This window comes from Epinephelus moara, chromosome 19 (assembly GCF_006386435.1).
Source record: "Epinephelus moara isolate mb chromosome 19, YSFRI_EMoa_1.0, whole genome shotgun sequence".
NCBI classification, from domain to species: Eukaryota; Metazoa; Chordata; class Actinopteri; order Perciformes; family Serranidae; genus Epinephelus; species Epinephelus moara.
The window spans coordinates 24,801,790-24,827,766 of record NC_065524.1 but is presented as its reverse complement, the minus strand read 5'-3'; the positions used below and the strand labels follow the sequence as shown (position 1 = coordinate 24,827,766).

The window sequence follows — 25,977 nt, the reverse complement described above, 5'->3', positions numbered from 1 at the left end:
CATGGGGACCTCTCCACAACTATTCGTCAAATCCATGCTTGACTAACATGAGTTTTTACATTTCTTATGATGATTTATCTTTCACCACGTAAATAAGTAAGTAATTCAAATAAGCCAAACACACACTTTTCTACTGAGCATTGAGCAGCAATGATTATAGCCTAGATATCAAGATTCTAATTAACTGGAGACAAAACTTTTTTTTTTCTACAACATGTAGATCATAAAGTCATGGACACAGACACGAGTCATTGCAATCGGTTAAAAAATTTAGACGTTAAAGTGCTTTTTACATTTTATTTGGCACTCACACCGATACCACTACTGTCCTTTTCTGCCACCAAAAATAAATTGTCATTCACAAGCCCATGGTGAAGATTGTTTTATTTTTTATTTGTTTATTTCCAATCAGCAGCCCAAAACTAAAAGATATTAAATTTAGTGTCATATGTGATAAAGTAAAGCAGCAAATCTTCTCATTTGAGAAGCTGAAAGTGGAGAATATTTACAATTTGGGCTTGGAAATAACTGAAACCATTAATAGATTATTGAAATAGTACCAGATTCATTCTCTGTTGATCCACTTATCAAGTAGGCCTACTGGACTAATCATTGCAGCTCTGCTCCAAACAGCCTTCTTCCTAGTCATATCCTGTTGCCTACATTTCCCACAAGGCAACTTGACCCCCTGACAAGAATTTTGGGTGTGTCATACTAGCAGTTAAGTAGTAGTGTAGCCCCAAGGTGCTAGCTTCAAGCAGAGAGGAGGAGTGAGCTAAAGAGGTTAGGTCACTTTTTCATTGTCAGATTTGTAGTCAAATCACAGCTTCATTCAAGTAACCAGTCAATACAATAGAGACATGATAAAAATGGAAAAGGCCGCTTCTATTGACCAAGGTAAAAAGATTTTAGGTCCTTACCTGATTTTCGTTTTCCCGAGCCTCCACATTCTCTGCAAAAGAAGCAACACCAGAAGAGCATGGTTAGTGTGAGTGTGAGTGCCGGAGAGGTCAGAGTATTAATACGACTTGATCAATCCTGAAACTGGTTACAGCTGAATCTCTGCCCGGGACCATCCGAGTACAGTTGGCACACAAGTACCAGCCAAACCCTCGTCGAGAATGCACGCAGAACTTGACCCACTACTAGAGGGAGGGAGAGGGAGAGGGAGACAGGGTGGGATACAACATAAGGGTGTGTGTGGAGGACTACAGTAAGTGTGTCAAGGACAGTAACAAAGCAAATCTTCAGATCTTTTAGCTAATACACTGCCAAGCGTGTATGAATCTGTTCAAACAGAGGACATGGCGCTTGTGAGGATGATGCAGCTGCCTCTGTTTAACAGAACAGCATCTATTTACTTGACAACAGTATCATATCCCCCTTGATAAGTCCCATTCATGTTTAGATGTGAAAGCGTCTCTCTGTTCCAAAGCCTGGACTGTAACAAAACACTGAAAGGATGAGCATTAGTGTCAATGAACCTGCTCTGTGCTTTCACGCTCATCAAGAGTCACAGAGCAGCAATTTGCTACTGACTGCGTGCGCATTTACTGTACACGTCTGTGTGGGTTGGTTTGGCTTATTATTATTTAGGCTGAAGCAGATCATTTGCATAATTGTAAGTCTGTCGCTGTTGTTGGATCTATTCAGCCCGAGAAGATGCGAAGCTATTATTTCAGTTTGACAGAAATTAGTCATTTAGAAGCAAAAAAACAAAACAAATAACGGTACGATGAACACAGGATGAATACATTTAAATTAATTTATTAAAGTGTTGTCAGCTCAATTTGGACGCTCATGCTTCATTCTCTGTAGCGCAGGTACATAAGTAATGATACTTCGCATAATTGCTTAATCCGGCTTAATGAGGATTTGTTATGCGATGGAAATGCAAAAACATCCAACGTTTCTGGATCTGGGTCCGTATGTATACGTGTGGTTTGCAGCTTGTTGTACATTTAGGGAGGTGCCGGCCGCCTGCGTGTCCTCGGTTAGTTCACTGAGCTGCAGAGAGAGCACACTGAGGAGACGCTGAGGTTTGAAGCAGATGGGAACAGACACCTGGCACTCTGGAGAGGCCAGCAGCAGGACTGGAGCCACGTCCAGTTATGGATATGAGTACATGTTTGGATAAACCTTATCCAACACTTGCCAGGTTACAGCAAGTTCATCAACTCTGTGTGTTTGTGTTCAGAAAAAAAGAATTTTAACTATTTTGCATTTCAAATTTTTCACACTGTACAACAAAGACGCAGTTTCACACTTAGGAGGACAAACACAAAAAGGTACACTGAATAAGTCAGTGTTTGGCAATCATTATAAAAGGACTACCCTTGTTCAAACTAAGCAATGCTTCATGCTTAATCACATCTTTTTTTTTCCAACAATAACTGTATTCCTCTGTTACTTAAGATAAAGTCATTTTTGGCACAAAGCTTCTCCGTTTCCAGATGCATGAACAAGTTATGAGATATTTCCAATCGCACATGTAATAGCTCACAGCTCAGCTCAGCTTCATTACTTTCCTAATTTTGAAATAAAACAACAAATTAAATTGGATTGTGACACACAGTAAAAACAATGTTTATATTAGATCCTCGAGCGATGTTCATACTCTGGAAATGAATTCCATAACTTTCTATATATGACATGATATGATGGGGCAGAAAATGCAATCATGTTTAACATTCGTGCCGAGCCAACATAAATAGGTTTGTAGTTCATTAAAAGATAAGCAGAGTCTGAGGAGATGATGCACGTAGTATCACTGAGGTGACTTTAAAGGGACAGTTCAACCAAAATTCAAAAGCACATATTTTTTTCTTCATCTGTAGTGTTGTTTATCAGGCTAAATTGTTTTGGTGTGAGTTGCAGAGTGTTGGAGATATCGGCCGTAGCGATATCTTCCTTGTTTGCAATATAATGGAACTGGATGGCACTCGGTTTGTGGTGCTCAAAGAAAAAATACATTTGAAAAACTCAACAGCAATGTCTCTTTCCAGAAAACATGATCCGATGACTCAAGATAATCCACAGACCTTGTTGTGAGCAGTTTCACGTAGGAACTATTTTCTTGCTACTGAACTACACCTGCCAACCATATCACCACGCAGAAGTAAGTGTGCATCTACTGCTAGCACCACTAAACTAACACTACAGCTCAGCTGAGGAGGACGCCACTGTCACAAGCCTCTCGTCCATGGGTAAACGCACAGTTCCTTCTACGATTATTGGGTGTAGTTCGGTTGAAAGAAAACACATAAAACTGCTCACAACAAGGTCTGTGGATTATCATGAGTAAATTTTTCAAATTATTTTTTTTGGCGCTTTGAGCACCACAAGCCGAACGGTATCCAGTTCCATTAAACTGGAGAAAAGGCAGGCATCTCTACGGCCCAAATATCCAACACACGGCAACTCACACCAAAACAATCTAGAATGATAAACAGCACTACAGGTAAGAGGTAAAATATGTTTTAAAATCCAAATAACACACATCATATATGCTGTAATAGCTCACTGATTCTTTTCGGAAAAAGAAAACCGAGCAGTGTAAGTGGTGGTATTACTTTATAAACTCAGGGACAAATTACAGTATCTTGACGGATATGATTTCAGACACTGTTCATGTCAAGACAGCGTATGAGACAAATTAATTGTAATACATGTGAAACATTACAGAACTATTTCATGGAGTGCTTATTTTGTCAAAAATCTGGTAGGGTGGAGATGAAACCAAGGGAAGCACTATACTGCAGAGAATTGGGGGAGAAATGATGGGGATAAAGTGGATGCTTGACCTGCCCTGCTCGCTTGTGACCCTTAGCACAGAGCTGGAATAATATTCTTCCCAGGAGGAGACTGAGCACACAACTCTGGCTCTGTGCGCTTTCCTCCTATCACCAGTAAAATCTAATAAATGAGGGGAAGGTAAGGGGAGCAAAAACATGTCCAAACACTATTAAATGCTTAAGATTCTGTGTTTCAGGGGATCCAGTTTAACCTCTCCTTAACCAATAAAGAGTCACAGAAGTTGGGAGATAGTCTTTACAGTTTTGGTTTCATTATGTAGACGCCCATGCCAGGAGATGCACATACAGCACACACATGGGCTGAACACGTCATTAAAAATCCAAGCCCATGAGAGTCCATCCTAAGCTTGAGTTGAGAATAACCATCTGTTTGCACGTAGCTGCAGCTCACTCTTTGTAGGTGGGCCTATTAGAAATGGAATGTGTGAGACATTAGTCCTTTGCTCGCATTTCTTAGCCAAGTCGGAGGACTGAAGTGTCTACACTGCTTCATGTATACATTACTCAGACACTCCTGCCTGACCTCAGATTAACCTCTGTAGGAGTGAGCTCCAGCTCAGGGGTCGGCAGGTCAACGTCATTGACCAGGGTAGCATTATGATCATGAGCAGAGGTCTGATTTGCACACAGAAAGGTTGCAGTAGGTAATTTCTGTGCGTATATCCTTATGATAAGCATGATGCTTCTTATTTAAATCCTCTCTCACACAAGCACAATAAACTTGTGCAAACAGGCCAAAATCTCCAGCAAAGCTTGGTTATGATGTCAGTGTCAAAGTATGTTAGTTTGACCACATATCAACCACTAATAACTTCCATTGTGGTGAGACACTGATGTGAAATTAAGCTTTAGGCTGTCAAGAAAAGACTTTGAAACAATGTTATTGTCTCTAATATAAATTAAAAACACATAATCGTTTATGTTAACAATGTGTTTACACATTCACAACAAGGTTAATCATCACATTTTAGGGTTAAGTCAGTCAGTTTTTGGTCAAATTTAGGTTAAAGTAAGGTCAGACATGAGGTAGATGCTCAAGCTCACAGACATGAGGTAGATGCTCAAGCTCACAGTAGGACCTATTTTGGTGGTTATAATCAAGGCTATAGTAAATCTCAATGAAAAGAAGGTAACTCAGCGCAATGTCGATGTCTTCCAACGTCACAAAATCCTGTGTGTGCTATCTGTGTACCAATCTTGGAGGCCATCGGCAATCGGTTTGATGTTGATAAGCCTGTGAGGGCAAGGGCCAATATTTCAGGCTGATCCGTTGTAGCCAGCGGATATTCCGGGCCAAGAAATCCTCTGCCGTACGCCAGTCATTTTGGCTAATCTCTATAAACAGATACCTGCATAAAAATGCAGAAAATTTCTACAAACCTTTACCTGCTGTTCAAACGTGAGTGGTCAACACTACGACTGCAAACGGCCTACAAACAGACACCAGAACACTTCCGATACCAAATTCTGCATATACGTATGCAGAATCTGTTTATAGAAGCATGCATGTGTTGTTTACATGCATGTGCAAGCTATTCCACAGTAGCTACAGCATCATGTGTGCAGGACTGTGAAGTGACCACAGGTTTTGTGAGAAATGAAACTTGCCCACAAAAGGGAGCAGTAGATGTCAACTTTAAGGGTGTCTTATATGCCAGTTTGGTGAATCAGACTTGGAACGCTTGTACAACCAAACCTCACAGACTAACAGAGAAACGTAGGATAACAATACAAGCCTCTCGCACGAGGGCCAGTGGCCTTGGATTGACTGGATGTATGCACAGGAGTACAATTCAGGAATACTAATATTTTTATTTTTTCCAGGAGGGGTTATTTCTCTCTCTGGGTCGAGACCTTAATCTTTAATTTTTCTGCAGGCTGAGTCAGTATACCTTCCGCTGGGTCACATATGCTCAGACTCCCAAGTCTAGATGTACATTTGGAGCTTCAGTCTGTTAGACAACAGTGTAATGCAACAAACAGAGTAGTTTCAATGCAACTAACAGCTCACATACTTTGAAAGAGGCCCATTATCATGTCAACAAAATATAAACAGATGAATAAATAAGAATCCGCAGGTGTTGTTTAACCTGAGATTTATCTGTATGAAAAGTAAAATGTTATTTTAAGTGGGGATGATGGATATGTGCTTTTGTTTACTGGAATTATTCATAAGTATGCCATTGCCCTTGACCAAGTTGCTGGCCTCAGAACTGCAGATGGTCTCCAGGTGCTGAGCCGTGGCTGCACACCGCACCGCTCCTAAGCAGTCAGGATGGATCCGATGCAGAGGACAAATTTCCCCATGGGGATTAATAAAGTGTGACTTACTTATTGCCACTCTAAAAATATAGCACAAAGCAAAGTCACATTGGCTGAGGGGGCAGTAAAAGATGTGTTGTCAGTGAACAAGCGAAAACACGGGCTGGCATTGACGGCACGTATTATCTCAGCAAAACACCTGAAAGCAAACTGAGGTAAAAAGTTAGGAGCAAAGTTACCTTGTTGCCGACGGCACAAATGCCCAGTCTCAAATCTGCGTAACTGTCAAACTGACTTTTTAGTATTTAAAGTGTGACTGACAACTAAAACATTGTGTTTTAATTTAAGATCTGGCCAGTGGCATTTGTTATCATAAAGGTAATCCAAACTCTATAATTGAATATTCTCTGCGCATGCTCTCGTTAACAGTAATTTGAGGTACCAATCAGGATGTAAGATGATTTGTAAAGACTGCAGAAAACATGTTTCTATTATCCAAATGTAATATAATGTCCAATTTTCTTAATTGGTCACCAAGTTTCTCCAAAAGCTTTTAGCCTCTGAAACTACCTCAAGAGACGACATCATTATTTGAATGAAATGTTCAATTCAATTTCATTTATAAAGCCCAATATCACATACACAATTTGCCTTAGAGGGCTTTACAGCATACGACATCCCTCTGTCCTTAGACCCTCACAGCGTATAAGGAAAAGTTCCCTTATAAAAAAAAAAACTTTAAATGAGGGGAAATGGGGAAAATCTATCTTACATGGAAGTCACTTTGCATCAAAAAGATTTAAAATCAATCACTGTGACAATGGTCTAAATTATTTAAGCATTTCAAATGAGTCTGTTACATCATTTTGGTACTGATGTTTCTACACTTTCAGATGATTTCACTTACCTCTAGTTAACAACTTTCCACATTGGAAAAAGCAGTACAGTTCTATGTGCAGTATCTTTATTGTAAAGTTCACAAAGCCACATGCTATTTAATTTTTTAATTTATTATCAATACAAATCTAAAGAATTACAGCAAGACATGTTTTTTGTTGGCAAATGTCCTCACTTGGTGCTTGTCTGTCTGCACTATTAATATGAGCAACTCAGCTTGTTATGCTTTCTGTGCAACACACACACACACACACACACATACACACAACCTCTGCTTCATCGGTGTAATGTGACACTACGCGTCATTAATCAAAAGTCAAGAGAAACATCTGTTTTTAAGCCTGTGGCACAGCTCCCTCTTGTGACACAGCAACATCACAACCTTTTAGTTATTTATTTATTCTGTATCTGTGCAGTGACACATGTTGACCATTAGATGGCAGTAGCAGATGAGGGCTTGAGAAACAACACTGCCTGGTTGCTGCTGCTGATAGTGGCAGAAATACCAGTAAAATAAACCTGAATCATGTTTGATGGTGGAGAAAAAATCATCATAGAGATATTCTGGATTGATTGGATAAAGGTTCAACTGCTTTTTCAGCCTGTACTGATCATGTTTTAGAATTTATTATTATCACCTGAGCAGAAAAGCTTATTCTTTGAGCTGTTTTCACATTATTACCCCAAACTCTCCATTTCACCCTCTTTATTTACCTTTAAAGTCATTTTCCCAACTCATTAACAGTTTAAGAGTGACAATAAATGTTTCTTCACTCTACCTCACATTATATAGTATCACAAGATGACTGTTTTTGTGATGCTGCAAACTTGCAGATGCCCCAGTAGTGAACTGAACACTTGGGTGGCATGGCTTTTAGACCTTAACGTCTCAATTTTAAGTTGAGATCCTCCAAGACTGGAGGAGGATCACGCTTTGAAGTGGGATTAACTTGAATGGGCAGCGGGGGTTCGAGGTGGTGGGTCTGGTGTTGGAGAAAAGACCACTCAAGAGTACTCCACATTTGTCTCCTTGAGTGTGTTGGAAAGCATACTAACAATATCTGATGAGTTTAAATTAATATTTTAGTGAGAGAAGAACGATCACACATGTGCTTCGATGAACATAAATCAAAAGGAAAGACGAGAATTTAAACAAAAAGTAATCTAGCAGCCAGTCTGTAATTACTCCCACTCCGACTTTGAGTTGAGTATGACAAATGACTACCCTGAGAGCCTTATCTGCTACGAGACTTGAACTCAGCTGCACTCTCATGACACCACTGATCCTTACGCATTTGTTTTGGGGATCAGGTGCCACCTCCCAGAAATCATTATGATTAAAACACAGCGCCTCTCAACCGGCATTAATCAATCATCTCTGGCTCACACGCAGTCTGCGGCTGTAGTCTGTGTTTAAAACCCACCAGAGGGCAATGTTCGGTATCTATCAGCTCATGTAACAGAGATGATGCTAATGCTCAATGATAGCTTATGATTTGTAAAGTATGCAGTGATAGTTACTCACTCTGCGGGAGGGTTGAGGTCCTCTGAGTTGGTTTCAAAAAACTTCAGGACCTCCTCACTTTGGGAAATGTGGGAGGGAAGCTTCAACAGAGCCTGAGGGCGAGAAGGGAAAGACAAGGGAGAGAACACATATTTAAAAGTCTGCCTGCATTGTTAAAAGTGCTGGAGCTTGGTTTGAATAGCAATGAGTAACCAGTTTATAACACTTAGTCATTGTAGAGTCGGATGAGAAGACCGGGGCGGAGATGTGGAGGGTGTGGAGGGGAAGGAAGAGGGCTCTGAGCCCGGAGTGAGGGTTAAAACAAAGGAAAAGACACAGAGGTGATATAGCATAACCACCGCCTGTCTGAGCTACATGGTGCTCAGAATGAGATGCCTCAGCCCGCTGCGCTCAAACAGAAAAGACATCCTTAAAGGAGCAATATTAAAAAGAAATCTCTAAGCTTCTTGCCTTCGCAGCAAATCTCGTTTAGTTCCTCTAAATGAAAACTGCTGCCACACTTGGCAGCGCACCTGCCCCACATTCCCGTCACTGACCTAATGAATACAAGAGGGTCAGGTAGCCAGCTGCACTCACTACTACACGTCCAGTCTGCTGATTCATTCTTATTCACTGGGTTCTGTTTTAGCCCTGTGTGCCCCCATTTCCCTTGTTTCCTTTATAGGCTGCCTATTTACATTGGTGACAGGAAATGACCAGAGCAGATAGAGCAGATAGAGCAGCACTTTCCTGTTGAGGCTGGTGGGGGAGATAAATGTTGAGGCCTGCCTTGGAAATGCTGTGGCAAATGTTCAGGGAGTTGAGCATTGAGACATGGATCAAGTGCTCTTCCAACCAACATGTAAACCAAACTTGAGAAGACAACATTTATTTTCCAAGAAGATGTATTGTGTTTACAGCAGACAAACTGATACTATGGACTTTAAGTTGTGTGAAAGGTGTAGTCCCGAGGACATTATGAGGCATAAAGCCTTTGTCTTACTTTGCAGTAATTATCCAGGTGCTTCAGCCTTCGGACGGCTACATCTCTTATGTGACTTCGGCGAAACAAGACTTTACCTGAGGAGAAACAAAGCACTGTCAGTTACACGTACATCTCCAAAAACATTAAAAATAGAACAATTAAAATGTATTATTTATATTTTAAAAAAAGGCTTGCTGTTTGTTATGCATTTATAAAAACCTTAGCATGTCATGGGAGCCAAGTGGATTCAGGCGGTACTGATGGTGAGGCTTTAAACTTAGGCCACAACTACACTTATACTTTTTTATTACAAGTGTTTAAGCACCATTTCAGAAATAATCTTCGTACATATTAACACACCTGAAAACATATATCACATGACCTTTAACGCACATTTGGTGTACTTTCTGCCAAACAGGAAGCAGATTGTCAGCTCTGCGGTTGGTTGCTTAGTTACAGAAAAAGCTATGAAGATGGCGAAAAGTACGACCAGAGATTTCTTTGCTTGGACCGACAACAAGGTGGAAGTATTATTGAAAGTTACACACGAGTATAAGACAGCCAAGGTGGCAGAAAACAGAATGGGAGTTGTTGCAAAGCAAATGTGGCGACATATCACTGATATTAGAGCAGTACTACAGAGAGCATCATACAACCCGGGAGGAAGCCATGGCAATGGGAAAGGAGCACCGACACATAAAGGATGAAATCATGAAAAGTAACCTTAGCTATCATGTTTTGGCGTGACACATTGTGACTGATTGGACCCAATCAGTCATGGTGTCTGCATCATCGTTTTCAAAAGTCTCCGTTTCCACCGGTCCAGACTATCACGTTATACCAGAGTTTTCAAACTAAACCAGGGTCAGCAGTGTTCTCATAGGTCTCTGTTTTAAGGGTCTCACAAACACCAAAGTAGTGTGGATGCTAGGTGTAAACGTAGCAGTAGTTATACATTTTAAAACAAAACCGCATAAGTGTGGATGTAGCTTTATTACCCATATGTGGAAAATGTCTTTTGCACCTAAGGTGAAGGGTTTTTCCCCTGTATGTCTCCACCCCACCTGCACTCCTGACTAGACCACTCCCCCCAAGATTATAAAACCCAAGATTATAAAAGATTATAAACTGACAAAAAAATCATCGGACAGCCACCTAAGAACTGTTCAACTACCGTATGTCTGCAATAAAATGCTGAAATGGCTCCCTGGATCCTGTAGCACACATTGACTATGCGTTTAAAATATTTAACAATAATAGCTTGATTCTAAAAACAGAAGAACTCCCACTGGTTTTTCAATCCACAAATTAATGAGAACAGTTGCAGAATAGTTACTAATCCTACTTTAGATCTCTGAGACTGACTACTAATAACAGTGTCCAAATGCATGCAGCCCACCAAACAGTGAAATTGTGCATGGCTGTCGGCTGTGTGTAAGGGAATACAGTTCACCCCGTGTTGGGTTTACAGAGAGATCAAAACAGCACTGGTTAAACTTGAGCAGTGCAGCTTGTCTAACAAAGGATCTCCTCACTGCTCTCCTCTGCTCTGACCCACAACGAGTTTATCAGATTAGACAAATCCCTCTCTGCTAGCCTCCTACTGCCATGGCACACCACAAATTGATTTAGCTTGGGTGGAGTATGGCAGTTAATAAGACAATGCGATGTGGTGGGCCCATTCTATGGAGCATGTAGGAGTGCTAACAAGCATCGGTTGTGCACGTAAATGTCTCAAGGCCTTTCTTTTGTTTGAATACTGCAGGATAAATCTAAACTTAAAGGGACAGTGACATCAGAGTGTTGTGCATTGTGTTTATTACCTGGCAAGAAAGGAATAATCCTCTTTTTGGGGTCCTTCTGTCCTCCATCAATTGGGAATTTGTCAAGGATTCGCATCTGCAACAGAGAGAAAGCACAGTGACAGGAACATGAGTTGTGCAGCAAACTCACGAATAGTCACAAAAAACAGATACAAGCAATCACTGTTTGATGGCTAAACCACATTAACTGTCTTTTATCTACCACAAGTTTATCAGTCAGTTCAAAGTGGAATCAGAGCGGAGAATAGAAACAAAGACGGGGCTTGCAAACAGGAACAGTCGACCTTTTTGTTACGGTACATGACTCCAGCGTGGGGTGTAATTACATATCATCTGAAAAGCTACTGTGTCGAGAAACTGCAAACAGCTTCACTTTGATCTCCGGAGCAGCAGACAAGGTTATATCACCCACACTTATCTGAGAAATAATCAAAAGCAAGTTGTAGTTAAGGAGCTTTAAAGGACATCAGAGGAGATAATTAACATTTTGATGCATCGAGGCATTTACAGGATTGATGTATTAAGGGATGTGAGGTGCAACAGGCGGAGAAAATAGATACAAAGCAAGCTGTGTTAAGGCTTTTATGGTGAAAGCTTGGAATTATTTCCTCCTATGCATAGCAGCAGTGTTTAATTGTCTCAGCATGTGTCTACTTCATGTATACCTGTAAATGATGCACGATGCTGTTTAGTTGAGAGCTGAAAAAAAAAACAAGCACTGCGAATGTGTACGGGATGTGTCTGCATGTGTCTGTATCATAGACAAGAGTTTCTGGTTTCCTCTTTGAATAAATCACAATACCATAAAACGCACATCAGAGCATCGTACAGTAACGGCGTGCTCGATATCCAGATGCAGCCCCGCCTTTCATTCGTTCTGCTTTGCCTTGTTCCAGATGTGCTCTGTTAAACAGCAAAGACTGGGAGCGTCAAGCTTAACCACACTCAACTGGGAGGAGGAGACCGGGAGACTAGTTTTGGTGTAAAAAACGAGCCAAAAAGAACCAGGTGGACAAACAGATTCGAGCCTGAGGGGTAAAGTGGGATCCACTATGTCTGGGCGTGCAAGAGTTGTTTGTAGGACTTCAGCAGTAAGAGGTGGTTTGGTTTCTCTTCTTGTGGTTTTTTCCTTTCTTGCACTCATCTGCTGCCTTTGCTAAATCCCTAAATTTCTCTCAGGGCATGGGATTTTCCCCCTGCCTCCGAAATACAGACAGCTAACAAGAAATGGTTCCTTTTTGAAGAGGGCTGCCATTATTTGTGTTTTAGGGGCTGAAGTAAAAAGGGCTGAGTATTGAAAGAACAGCTCTGGTTAACCACACCTGCACACAAACACGACATGGTAAAATCTTAGAGTTTTACGCTTCTAAAAGTGAAAAGGCAAGACATCAAATATGAATACAAACCAGACTGTTTCTTCAGAATAAAAGGCTGTAATTTCCAAAAACCCCTGTTTTTGTAACACTGGCAGCTGTATTGTTTGTGTGACACACCGAGCTGCACACTCGTCATGTTATCAGCCTCCCAGCTGGACGTAGCCGTTTACTCCCTCTAAGATGGGAGTGTTCACTCAGCACCTTCAGAAAACCACCTCGCTGACAGAGAGGCGTCTCATCCAGAAGCGATGATGACATCATCCCCTGTGGGACCTGCCTGCGTACACTCACAGCTCCACAGGACAGGTGTGAAAGCCGTTTCTATGGCAACGGCCGGACAACTTGGAACAAAACTGAGGGAAACATTTCTCACATTTCATGTACCTTTAATTCACATGCTTCGGGGACTTACTGCTGTATTTACTCTATACTGTTTTCGTAAACCCTGCACAGGATCCTTCAGTGTGTTACGCTGCAGTGTCAGCCAAGTGTTCCCACTGGGAAAATGAACCATGTAGCAACAGGTGCTATGATGTCATCCCATTTCCCAGTCTCTTTTTTTTTTTTTTACACACTTCATAATCAGTGTAGTGGATAAATGCCAGAGAAAGACAATCATCACAGTCAATCATCTCTATTTTGGCATTGTGATGCCGTGGACATGAATTATGGCGACGGGAGGAACCCAAACAGCTTCTGTACACTGTAATGATAATCATTTGAAGCATTTAAACTTTAGTGCACCCACAGGAGTGGAGAGGGAGGGACAGACAAAGAGACACTGCACTGTGCAGCAAGACAAAGAAACTGTTCTGAGAGGAATCTCAGACAGGGGGGAGTTTGCAGGAATGTTTGAGTGGGAAAACAATCTGATTCCATCTCCGGGTTGTGTTTTGACATCTACTTGACAGTTGTTTACTGCAGACAGGTTATGATGCAACAGCTGCCTTGGTCCGAAACATGTTTTAAAAAAGCTGCATGGTCATCATTATTAGAAACAAGTGATATAAACACATTTATGCCTCCTCTGGTACAAACAAATTATTGCAACATCGAGAGGTGTGCTAATCTTTGTTTATCACACAACACATGGGATTCATTGACTATAATCAGTTTATTCACTATGAAAGAGAACTCAACTGATATTACAAAATAGTATGTTTACATATGTGAAAGAAAAGTTGCACAAAGCCCTTCATGGTTCTTGAGGGGTCTGTGTGAAGTCTAAAAAACTGCCTCAAGTAATGTCAATTGAGTTTAAATGGTCAATTAAATGAAGTGATCCCGCTCCTCATCTCTGCTTGAGGTTAGAAGGTCGAGGCTACTTTAGCCGCAACTGGACTGAACTCTCGGTGATCGAGCTACATTGTGGGTAATGTAGGCGTCAGGTTATGACAAGGAATAAGAATCCATCCATCTTCGTAACCGCTTATCCTCTTGAGGGGCGCCAGGAGCCTATCGCAGCTGACATTGGGTGAGAGGCAGGGTACACCCTTGACAGGTCGCTAGACTATCACAGGGCTGACACATAGAGACAGACAACCATTCATGCTCACATTCACACCTACGGGCAATTTAGAGTCACCAATTAACCTGCATGTCTTTGGACTGTGGGAGGAAGCTGGAGTACCCGGAGAAAACCCATGCTGACATGGGGAGAGCATGCAAACTCTGCACAGAAGGGCTCCCTCCTGGGATCGAAACAGGAACCCTCTTGCTGTGAGGCGACAGTGCTAACCACCATACCAACGTGCCGCCCAGGAATAAGAGTGTGTGGAATAAAAAGACTTTACTTCTGGTTCTGCTGCATCAATTTTGATACCTTTATTTAAAAGTCTGTTGAACATGAGTCCCACTACAGCTCTTTGTACACAGGGATCCCGCAAGCAAACGTTTTATCTTGGGTCGACGTATTTTTGTAGTGCTTTGCAATGGGAGTGCCGCATATTTACGCCACTTGACGAGGTGCACAGAGTTGAAAAATGTTCAACCTTGGGTAAAAACGCTGGTCACTGTCAGTTCAGCCATTCAGTCGCAGTGGAAGAGGGACACATACTGTGAAGCTTAACCGTTACATCCTACATGTACAAGTGCTGCACAACAACAATGGAGAAGAAATCTGTATATCTAATATACTGTATATCTTTATATATTGTGTTTCCTCTCATCACCCACACAATCCAGTGGGTCCATCCTCTCTCCCTGCATGCTTCACCCTTCCCCCCATCCAGAGCAAGTACTCTACCCGGTGCCAACATGTTTACTTCCGCGAATATTCAGTATTATAGCAACCAGACGCAACTGAAAAAATGCCATGCCTCCAAAGTGCTCTCAAACACTCCCAGCTGGGTGATTTCTGAGGTACGCCTGGCATTTTCTGCTGGAAAAGAACACTTTGGTGGACACGGGGCATTAGTTTTCTACATAGAACCAAACTATGCAAGCATAATGCCACTACAGAGTGTGATTTTAGATAGCATTCCAGGATTCTGGAAGCAAAAAGGGCGTGACGGGCATGACAGGCATGACGTGTAACACAACACAACATACATAGTACATATCAAGCCGCACTCTCCAATGATGGCAATAACAACGATTTACTGTTCCTGTTATATGGCAGCTGATCTCATCCTCTGCTCAAAAGGTAAGGAGCCTCAATGTCTCTCAAATTCACGGACATTTTACGTTACTGTTCTTCTTCTTTGAGTTAGCCGCTAACTGCTATCAGCTTCTTTTTAAATCCCCTACTTGTAGGTCGCACACGTAACATGTCTTCAAAATGTCACACCCATCCTGTTTTGCAGGCCCACACTTTTTACACAAACGTCAAATCGGCTCTGTTACTACCTCCGCTGCCGGCTTAAAGGCAGAACTCTGCAACCCCATTCCGTGTTCGTACCTTTTATACTGAACAGGGAAGTGGGATAACAGCACAACATTCCCACCTTGAACAGGCAGTGTAAAAAGGGCTACTGGTATACTGCAGTCGTGAAATGCTAAATCAGTGGCGTACTCTCCTAAATTATCTTTAACTTCAGACTATTCTCAGCCATTACTTTATGTCCCATCATATTCCTGCAAAGTATTCCAGGTTTAACAACAGCTTTTTGAGAAAACTAATCTTGTTAGAGTTCCATCCTGTGTGAGGAATGTAGGCCAGACAAATTATAATGCAGACAGAGTAGAGCTGACCCTGCTCCAATTCCTCAATCCAAAAATAATGACGACTAAGGGATTTTTGGAGAAGTTTTGGTCCAGAAGGAAACCAAGCCAGCTTGCACACTCCACAATCCCCCTGAGGAATGCCATGACCCATGCGCTCTGTCCGCTGTGGTTGAAGGGTGTGGAGAGGGGGTGGGGGGTTCACTCCCTTCTGTCTGACGGTAAACTCTGTTTGACACACTGACCGATCCTGCTCACGTCAAACATATGCGGATCAGCAACGTTTCCCTTTGACTCAAGAAACAGCATTTGGTGGAGCTCAGGCTCAGCAGTATTCAGCATGAAAACAAACATCTTTGAAAGGAGGAATCGATGTGTTTAACTCTGCACATGCATTACAAAGACTTCACTTTAGGGTCAGCAAAAAAGATGAAGAGAAAAGGAATCTGGTGTGAAGATAATTTACGATAATTGCTTCCCAGAGGAGCAGTTATGAGTTATGCGCACTGGTGGGGTTTGAAACATTAGCAGAGAGTGCACTTCTGGACATCCATTTGGCAGCGAAGATGGATACCTCATCTCTAACAGACAAACAGCTAAGCTGCCTGTTGTTGACGAGGGGTTTCATATGACCAGTTGTACAGTGCTAGCTGATGTTGGACATAATAATGATTAGCCGCTTCTTAAAAGGCGTTTCTTGTTCTCTGACCTTACTTAGCTTCTCTGAACTCCGAATTAATGGTTATCTGATTAGATCATGGTCACATTTGTCAGGCCAAGGGTGTCAAATGCATTTTTTTTTTCCTCTGTCAGCTTCTAGTGAGCATAAAACACGCAATTGTGCTGTGAAGACAGAGAGCTGTGCAGAGCTGGGGAAAGATTGTAGGTGTCAGTTTGGCAGAGACACAAACAAAAGCTCAGTTTCTGCCTGGAGAAAAGACAAATATTTTAATACAGAAAAGGAGAGTATAGGTAGAGTCAGAAGGGTTGAAACCAAAAGGAGACATGCAGTTATTAAATGGCCGGTGTATCTAAACTTCCAAGGGAAAGCATCTTCCTTCCAGTCTTTAAATCCAAAACACCAAAACTGTTCATTACCCCAACCCCCAACCCTTTCCTGACCACAGCTTCCTCCTTGTTTCATCCAGTGCATTCTGAAAATGGTCCTTGCTTACTGCAGATCTCACTAGCTGCAAAGAAAGTTTCAGTACTTGGGTTTTTTACGAACCTTTTTCCTTGCTATCTTACCTGCTAGTGAGAAGATGCTTTCATCTTTTTTAACACCTGCTCAGTCCAACACTAACCATAGACTGCAACAGTGTGCTCCACGCTTGAAACTTCATCTTTCACCTATATGACTATGTTCATATAAGGACAAATAAAACACGCCATCCCCACCCAATTCTGTATGGACAGCTGCAGACTGTTGTTCTTCACGGATTACCGTGGCCAGACAAACACACCCCGGCAGCAGGGATCTATGGACAAGACTAATGTTTACAGAGACAGGAGAGAAGCTCTGTTTCCATCAAACAGACCAGGGCAGAATTTTCCTGGCTATTAGCAAGAGACCAGAGAACAAAGGGTTTCCTCTGCTGCCTCCAATACAGCCAGCCCACCAGAGCCACAGCGCTGGAGAGTGCAGTCTGGCAGAAAGAGTTATCAGAGAAGAGCCAGAGACAAGAGTCTTTTACAGTACTAGAAAAATGCTTGATAAGGTATGCACTGGTTTAGGTTTACACCCCTCACACTGTTGCTTAGGCTGCTAAGATGTTTCAGTCATTCTTAAAACAAACTGTATACAACTCAACCATTTGTTGTCTTGAGTCACAGTTAAAGAAATGCAGAAATTTCACTGGAGGCAACTGGAGCCCTTAAAAGAATCCTGGGATATAACGTTGCCCCATGCTGTTTTCTGATTGAGGTCGTGTTTTCTTCCTGCATCTGCTGACTGGATTTCCCCCGCATTTCCCTTTTTCCAATCCGGCTCCAGTAGTCTTAAATGAAACCTTTCAGTAAGCATGCCGCCTTCCAGCAGCTGAACAGAAAGACGTGACCAAAAGGTCAAACTGACCTCATAGAGTTTAGTATCCAGGCCATTTTCAACACCCAATTTGAATGCTATGCTGCTCATGTAGTAAGTGACAGTAGAAGTACTTAGTTAATCATAAAACAGATGGGTCCGGTCCTTAAATATAACTGACTAAGATATGTTTGAAGCCATTGTAAAATACTCTATAAACACACAGCTGTGACAACATTACAATTTCAATAACACTGCACCAGTTAGTCACCTATTGTCATATAGGACGCAGCGCTCAAGACCGCCAACCAAAGCCTGAATCATCCATCATTTGCCAGGATAATAACAGTCAGAAGAACACCACAAAAATGCCGGCCAAAGAAACAAAAAGAACCTAGAGAGATTCATGTTTGAGCAGCCAGGGAAGCCATTGTGTCCTCATGTTTCCTTAGAGAAATACCTGTCATTACTGCCGCCCAATCCACACAGCGTTTATCTCCATCCAAAGAAGACAAACTACACCAACGTTCTTAAGGAGCTTAAGTTGACAATGTTATTTTAGCAAGCTTGCATGTTTTATGTGAAGCCTATTATGCTCACTTCACTTTCGCTATGCTGTCAATTGCTAGCAGCATTGTTTTTGTCACAGTGTAGCTTGGTTACTCAGCAAGTAAGAGACGACAGCTTGGGACATATGTGGCACAGTGATTTTAGAACAACTACGGAGCACTGTTAAACGACAGCTTTAGTGTAACATACCTGCAGGTCAAAGAACTTGCTGTATCTCCTGTAGATGACATGGGAAGTGGAGTCCGAGTAAGTGACGTTGATGAGGTACACCTAGTGAGAGAAGCACAAACAAAAGAGGCCCATTAGGAGCTAAATCGCTTTGTCAAAGACACTGCGGCACCGCCTTAGCCAGACTCGCCCTAATGGCACAAAGTGCTTGCATTCCCTCCTGGCTTAACTTCAAGAGGTCGTCAAAGGTCAGATAAACTCATTAAGTTTGTCTGTTTCTGTCACACATTGGAAAGACATCAGGGGTCAATGGGAGGGCCAGCGGATTTCAAGTATTATGCAATAAAAGAATTTATAATGAATCACATCTGTGTTTTTGAGTGAACGCAACATTTTGTAGTAGTTTCCTGCAGTAATGATAGCAAAAAGCTATGAGGCTCTTGTTTCTGGTCTGCAACAACTTTACACGATTGTTCTGATGATGTACAAAGTTGTATTTCAGTGCCTTGCATAACTAACAACTTAACAGTTTACTTTTACAAGGTTTACCTGAGTCCACTGTCTGAGGAAACAAATGAAGCTCCCATTATGTCAAGAACTTCCGGCGCTTCTATCTATCACCAGGAATAATGACACCGCACAAGTGTTTACTCACACAGAAGCTGAGATGGGAATATCATTTCCTTGGCAGACATCAGTCAGTCACAGAACAAAACACACTGTTGCCGGAAGTTTTCCCAAAATATATTCTCTTTTTGTCTCACCAACAAAGGACCCATAAACAATTGTGCACGCCCTGAGGTTTGGGAAACAGATGGCTGCACCTAATGCATTTTCTATCTAAGCCCATGCATGGCACAAAGTGTTTACAAAGCAGCATTTACACATATGGTGGCAATCTACAAGGACATCAGTGACTAGTTTGAAATGCACTCTTCAGTCTGAGCACAGTTCATTACAGAGAGTGCGCAGCGAGGCAGAACGAGTGCTCCAGCAGCTCGCTAATTAGATACAGACAGCATGACCAAACACTCTGAATTTAGGCAACGGCATGGCTCAAAGTGAGGGTGAGTGAGGTCAAGATACACCCCAACATAACCATGAACCATGCTTGTGTTTGAACATGACAATAGAAGTTATGCAACATAAAACAATCGGAGATTACCACATTATTATGAGCTAGTTAATGTGTAATGCGCCACTTAGTGTAACATCAGGAATTGATTATGATGGTTGCAACATAACTGATGTGGCATAAGCCTATTTCAATTTTACGCAACATGATTACATTCCTGATTCAAAGCACATTAACACAAATTAATACACATTAACAGTATATGTGAGCCTCATGGTCACGTACAGCTGACAAGCAGCATTTTTACTTTAAATATTAAAGTCTGAATTTAACAAGCGTGTTTATGCAGCAAATTGCACTAAGTAAAGACTTGCCGTTGGATCTCATCTCTCCTGAAATGATCCCCCTCTGACAATGTATGTAAACAAGGATTAGTTGCCATGCACTCTCTGGCTCCAGTGCCATGAGTCCCTGGAAGGAAGTCACACTTGAACAGTGGGGACAAAAGACAAAGGGTTGCTTCTTTCCTCTCTCAAACCGGATAAGCATTTTCAGTTGCTTAGCTCATAGATAATGAGATTTTATTTTTTTCCCCCTCTTTTCCCCTCCTGGGGACTTCCCCGTCAACCCTCACCGCCGGCTTCCATCCCAAGGGAGAGTCTGTGCCCTATGTTTTGTGGCCTCGGGGAGTGTCTCTCAGCAGGAGATGGATGATGCAATTGATCCCAACTCTCAGGTTAATTAATCCAATTGTACCTGATGGACTAATTGATTTTTGCAGCCCCTCTGAGACATGTCACATGGCTCATTGGATCTGATTACTTAAGTCAGTAAAATAACACCAAGCATGAAGGACTATCCTCTGTGTCTTCAGAGTCTTGAATCTCTGTTGACATTCCAAGACATACTCTACTATCGTCACTGTCTCCATTTCCCCATGCTACTGGTCATCCCTGACAAATGCGGAGGAGCTGATGAATCTGCAGATGTCATTTAAAGCTCCCCTGTGATCTATGACCGCCCAGAGGTGCTGCGCAAAACCTGGGCTGAAGAGGGGTCACACATTGGTGTGCAGATTTGAAGGATCGTCATCGCAGGAACAATTGATGCTGAACAAACTCCTCGAACTAGAGCGACGTGAGTACAATGACATTCTCCAATGGGATTTTGATGAATCATTTACGACCTCACCTTAGAGCTGACACTCTTCCTCAAATGGGTGGAAAGAAACTGTCAGCATGCTTGCTTCCTGCTAAATGGTGATGATGACGTCTTTGCCAAGTCAGACAACGTGGTTGAGTACCTCCAAAGTCTCAAGGGTAATGATGTAAGCAAGCATCTCTTCACTGGCTATCCAATGGTCAGTTCAAGTCAAGATGGTCAAACAGGAAGTATTTAGATCTAGCTCAGATGTACAAATCAAACTCATACCCCTTTAGTGTGGTGGTGGGGGCTTCCTTCTGTCTGTCCACACAGCTTTGGTCATGTGGTCATGTGGTAAGTGGGCCTGCAATTGTGTAGCGCTTTTCTATTTTTCCGACCACTCAGAGTGCTTTTTACGCTACGAGTCATATTCACGAACACATTCACACACTGGTGGCCGAGGCTACCATACAAGGTGCCACCTGCTACTCTACTTTTAACACCCTCACACATCGATGGAGCAGCCATCAGGCGTAATTTAGGGTTCAGTATCTTGCTCAAGGATACTTTGACTAGATGAGCCAAGGATGGATCTGTTGATTTTTGGACAACCCACTCTACTTCCTGATCCACAGCTGCCTCATGTTCATAGACAAGATGTCCAAGTCCCATCAGTAATGTTCCTACTGATGATGCTTTCATGGTGATTTGTCTGGCCAAAGCAGAACTAAATCCTGCGTCCCATATAGAAGACACTTGGATGTCACATTCCTTACTGCACACTAGATAAATATGACCCTTGCTATTTTAAACAGCTACTGGTATACACAGTCCTCTCAGCTAACATGTATTTTATGTGGCAAAGAATATATGATCCCGACCTAAAATGTGGTGTCTTAAAGAATGAGCTTGAGGGAAACCAAGCTGTAGCTTTCAGGTGGTCAAGGAGCTCTTTGAACTTTGCATGTACGCAGGCATGCATGACCCTCTATATTCTATTGCGAGAAAAGGTTTGAACTGTTTTATACCGCTGCTGCAGCCTCTCAGTGGGTGTCCAACACACAGTCGAATGTTTTTCTGTTTTTATGTGGAGTGTGGGAGAGTATGTTTTGTGTTTTACATATTTACATAACTGCCATCAGCTTGGTGTTGTGTTATTTTTGTGACTAGGGCTGGTATTGATCTGCAATAAAAATCCAAACTCTCACTAAAATTAAATTGAATGTTTGTTCCCTTGCTGCAGCGTACATATCTGCTCTGTAAATAAGTCAGACACCAAATGCACCACTCTTTTTACACTATATCCAGTTCTCCATAAGTGCACTGCTAATGTCAGTCTGCAGGCCATATTAGCAGATTAGCCGGTCAGCTGCATGTTAACATACCTGCAAAAATCACTTTGCTACATTTGGATGCTGCTGTGGCCCTTACTACTGGCTTACAGGCTACAGCCTCAGTGTGTTTACTTTGTCCCTCATTCCCCTGTCAGGGCTCAGCCTGCCAGCTGTTGTCAGTCAAACACAGACACACCCCTTTACCAAAGACCCTTTCTTCCTTTTAATAATAAGTTTACAACATGGTGACAATATTGTTGACTGCAAAAGGAATGACTACATGTGTTCCAGTTGTTGTTAGCAGCTCTGCGAGGCTGATCTTAGGCACAGCAATCCTGTGTACTAAATGCTGATGTCTGATGTGACATGCTGATGTTTAGCAGATGATGTTTATCACGGTCACCATCTTCTTACTAATGTTTGCCTCAACACACACACAGCTGAGGCTGATGGAACTATTAGTTTTGCAGGTCATAAACCAACATAAGCCAAAATATTGTGCAAACTGAACTTCTGACCCAGTGATGGTGCCAGATGAGAAGTTAAGTACCACATCAGATGATACACATCCTGCCACATTTCACTCAAAGCCACAAATATGAAGCTCATGATGGCACCAGAGGAAAAGTCAGGGGCCACCAGAGTCGCTTGGATCCACCATAAATGTCTACAAAATGCCTGATCAATGCAATAGTTGTTGAGATGTTTCAGTTTGGACCAAACACAGCAACATCCCCATGCATAGAGCAGCTTTCACGGCTGAAATGTCAAGATCTGGTTACCAAAGTGGAGCATACTTTTGTGAAGTACCAGATAAAGATTAGACAACTTACATAGTGTTTGGAGGGATTCCTTCTCTTCTGGACATCCACAACATTGACGTCAAGGACCGTACGGAGCTGCATCTTCACAGACCTAACTGGATTTGCACCAAGAAATACTCTAAAAGCTACAGAAGAAGATTCTCACCCATGAAAACGGTATTGAAAACCAAACACCATAAGGGAACAGCCTTACGCGGAGTTGCAAAGTTGGTAGAAGGTGAGAAAAAAAAGCCCCTCCGCGCTCAGACTTCGGGTGCATCCATGAAACGATGGTATCAGGCGGTCTCTGAGCTTCTGAACTCTTGTGAAACATGACAACGCAATAAAACTGGCGTTCAATCCGGCTTCCCCTCCCTCAAGGGGGGCTGGACTGCCGCGACACAGCACGGACAGGAGGGCAGTGCGTGTGAGTGTGTGCGGGGCGGTCCCGCTGCAGCTGGCTGGACACAGGGACCCTGAGAAGAAGTACAGTCCAGCTGTTTGAGACTTCTTTTTCTCATGTCGTGTGTAACATTGTGCAAAATTCCCTGAAAAGTATCGAGAATCTGAAGGAAAAAAAAATAGACTGCATAATGAAAAGCACATTTTCCTTCCCACTGGAAAAAGTGGATGGAGAGAATTAATGCATTCAAGTGTTCCTCCTACTTCCCACCAAATGCTACACAAAACAAACTTTTGTGGTAGGTTGCCTTTATTTTTTAAATAAAAACCAGATGCAAAGAAGGAAAATAAAAGCATCATTCTCACATGCACTGACATTTGAAGTTTTACTTGCTTTTAATACACCTTTAGGACAATAATCTCTAAATAGTCGACTGTATACATGCTGTATTTTTAACTTTAAGAAAGCAGCTTTATGCTTAAACAAACATGAACAGCTACACAGAGGAACATGCATTTTGCTCATTTAACAATCATATCATATAAAATGTATGTGCTTTACCGTGCATTTATATGTCACCTTATGATTTCCGACAGCACTTAAACTCATCGTATCAGATGGCAAATGACTCTGCTCCCTCCTAGTGGAGGAGGTGAGACCATGGCGGTCCAGAGGAGGATAATATTTTGATCATTATTCCACACGGGGGCGCTATACAAACATTGATCTACCCTGTACAGAATAAATAATGCATTTTATGATTGTTTTATTTGCAGTTTAAAGACCCCACTACATTTATTAGGCAGATTTAACTTATACTGAGTAAATAATAATGTTATAATATTATTGTACAATGCATAATTTTAGAATACTGTGCTTACTGAGACCAAACAAAAGTTAATTAGTGAAATCTGATGTATTTTTAAGTTATGGATTCAGTATTCAGATCTTTTACTTAAGTAAAAGTAGTACAAATTAAAAAAAAAAGTCTTGCATTCAAAATCTTTATTAAGTATAAGTACAAAAATATTAGCATCAAATACACCCAAAGTACTCATTGTGTAGAAAGGCCAATTTCATAATAATAAACGTTACATTATTGAGTTATGATTATCGATGCATTAATGTGTCCATTGCTTTAATGCTGCAGCTTGTAAAGGTGGGCTTATTTAAATTGCTTTATACTACTGGGTACTAGATTTCATGCAGAAAGACACAACAACTAAAAAGGAGTGGGTCTCATGAATTCATGAATTATAATGGGCCACATGAATCCTTATACAGTGTGAAGTCAAACATCAGGTAAAATTGGACAAATAAGGTTTTACATCTTGGGTTCATTAAATATTCAAGCAGCTAATTACCAAACATGTTATTGTATTGTTAATACAAATGTGCTTTACATGAAACAATCATTTTTATTGGTCTGAGATAAATAGTATGGGCACACCTGAGATAAAGAAAAAATCACTACTGTCTTTAAATCAACAATTAAAGTTGTTAAATTAAATAATTTCTTATTTTCTTTGGTATTTTTTGTTACAGATATGCAGTGATGATAACTGGGTAATGTGTACGTTGATGTTATCCAATGTCAAGTTTCTGATCATGGTATGAGATGATATGTGCATGATAGCGTGCACCAGGGCCCATCGTAACCACCTTACGCCATTGATTAAATGTTTGACTTATAATTAAAGTATTTACTCAGTGCACCTTACTTTTCATGGGAAATGGTTTTGTGTGAGTGCAGAATGCATTCAGGTAAAATGGGACAATGGCTACCAGGTGCCACAAAATCACGAGTTGTGCTAATATGTGCTACTCTGTTATAATGCAGATATTTAGGGGTATTTTTGTCACTTGAAAAAAATGATGCAGTGAGTTCATGTCAGCCACATAAGTCCAGAAATAGCCATCATGTGTACACACGCATGTCATTGTAGACAGTATGGCACCAAGGAAATAACAAAAGAACAGGGGAAGCATGACAGAGAAGTCTGACATTTTTTAATAAATAGCCACGTTATATTAATGATTTAATGAATTAATGACTGAACTTATGTATCCATTTTAAAAAATGACGATCCCATTTGACCACACCAAATGTCCCATTGTAACTAAACATGTCATTGGAGTAAAGTAGGGGTTCTTGATGTGTTTGAGGGTCCAAAGTTTCTAAAATATTTTACTTGGCCATATTTTCTTGATAGAAATATAACAGAGAGCCATATTAAGTCCTAAAAGTAACACTCAAGGTAGTCTTCAGACTATTAAGTGGTTTTCTTGGTAATCTAGCACCAAGTGTCACATATTACCTAGCCTTATGGCAAATCATAACGTCATCATCATCTGTTATATCAGACTGGATTAGCTCATAACAATCCCCACCCATGACTGCCTAATTACTTTGAATTAGCTGAACTGATCAGTCAGCCCAAATCATCTGACTCCTTATTACATGATGTGGGCCTGGACAAACAACTTCTACCATTTTTTCCCTCCTTCATTACGGCAGGAACACAAGTAGCATGCGTGGTAGAGCCGAGGGGCTGAGCCGCTAAGCACGTCCTGCCGAGGAGATTCAGGAAACAGATACAGCTAACTAATAGCGTCAAGCTAACTTCCGGTACA

At 41.6% G+C, this 25,977-nt stretch overlaps 1 protein-coding gene across 2 annotated transcripts in view; it reads right to left on the bottom strand.

Moving 5' to 3' along the window:
• The window catches only part of sh3pxd2ab (SH3 and PX domains 2Ab), a 63,688-nt gene extending 40,422 nt beyond the window's left edge, over positions 1 to 23,266 (bottom strand). For both annotated transcript variants that reach the window (XM_050071521.1, XM_050071522.1), the window contains exons 1-6: positions 22,971 to 23,266; positions 18,607 to 18,687; positions 11,287 to 11,362; positions 9,482 to 9,558; positions 8,500 to 8,591; positions 921 to 952 (exon numbers count right to left, since the gene is read on the bottom strand). In XM_050071521.1, the coding sequence (XP_049927478.1) occupies positions 921 to 952; positions 8,500 to 8,591; positions 9,482 to 9,558; positions 11,287 to 11,362; positions 18,607 to 18,687; positions 22,971 to 23,042 (430 nt within the window). In that variant the 5' untranslated portion in view covers positions 23,043 to 23,266. The remainder of the gene's footprint in view (positions 1 to 920; positions 953 to 8,499; positions 8,592 to 9,481; positions 9,559 to 11,286; positions 11,363 to 18,606; positions 18,688 to 22,970) is intronic.
• Positions 23,267 to 25,977: the final 2,711 nt, after the last annotated feature.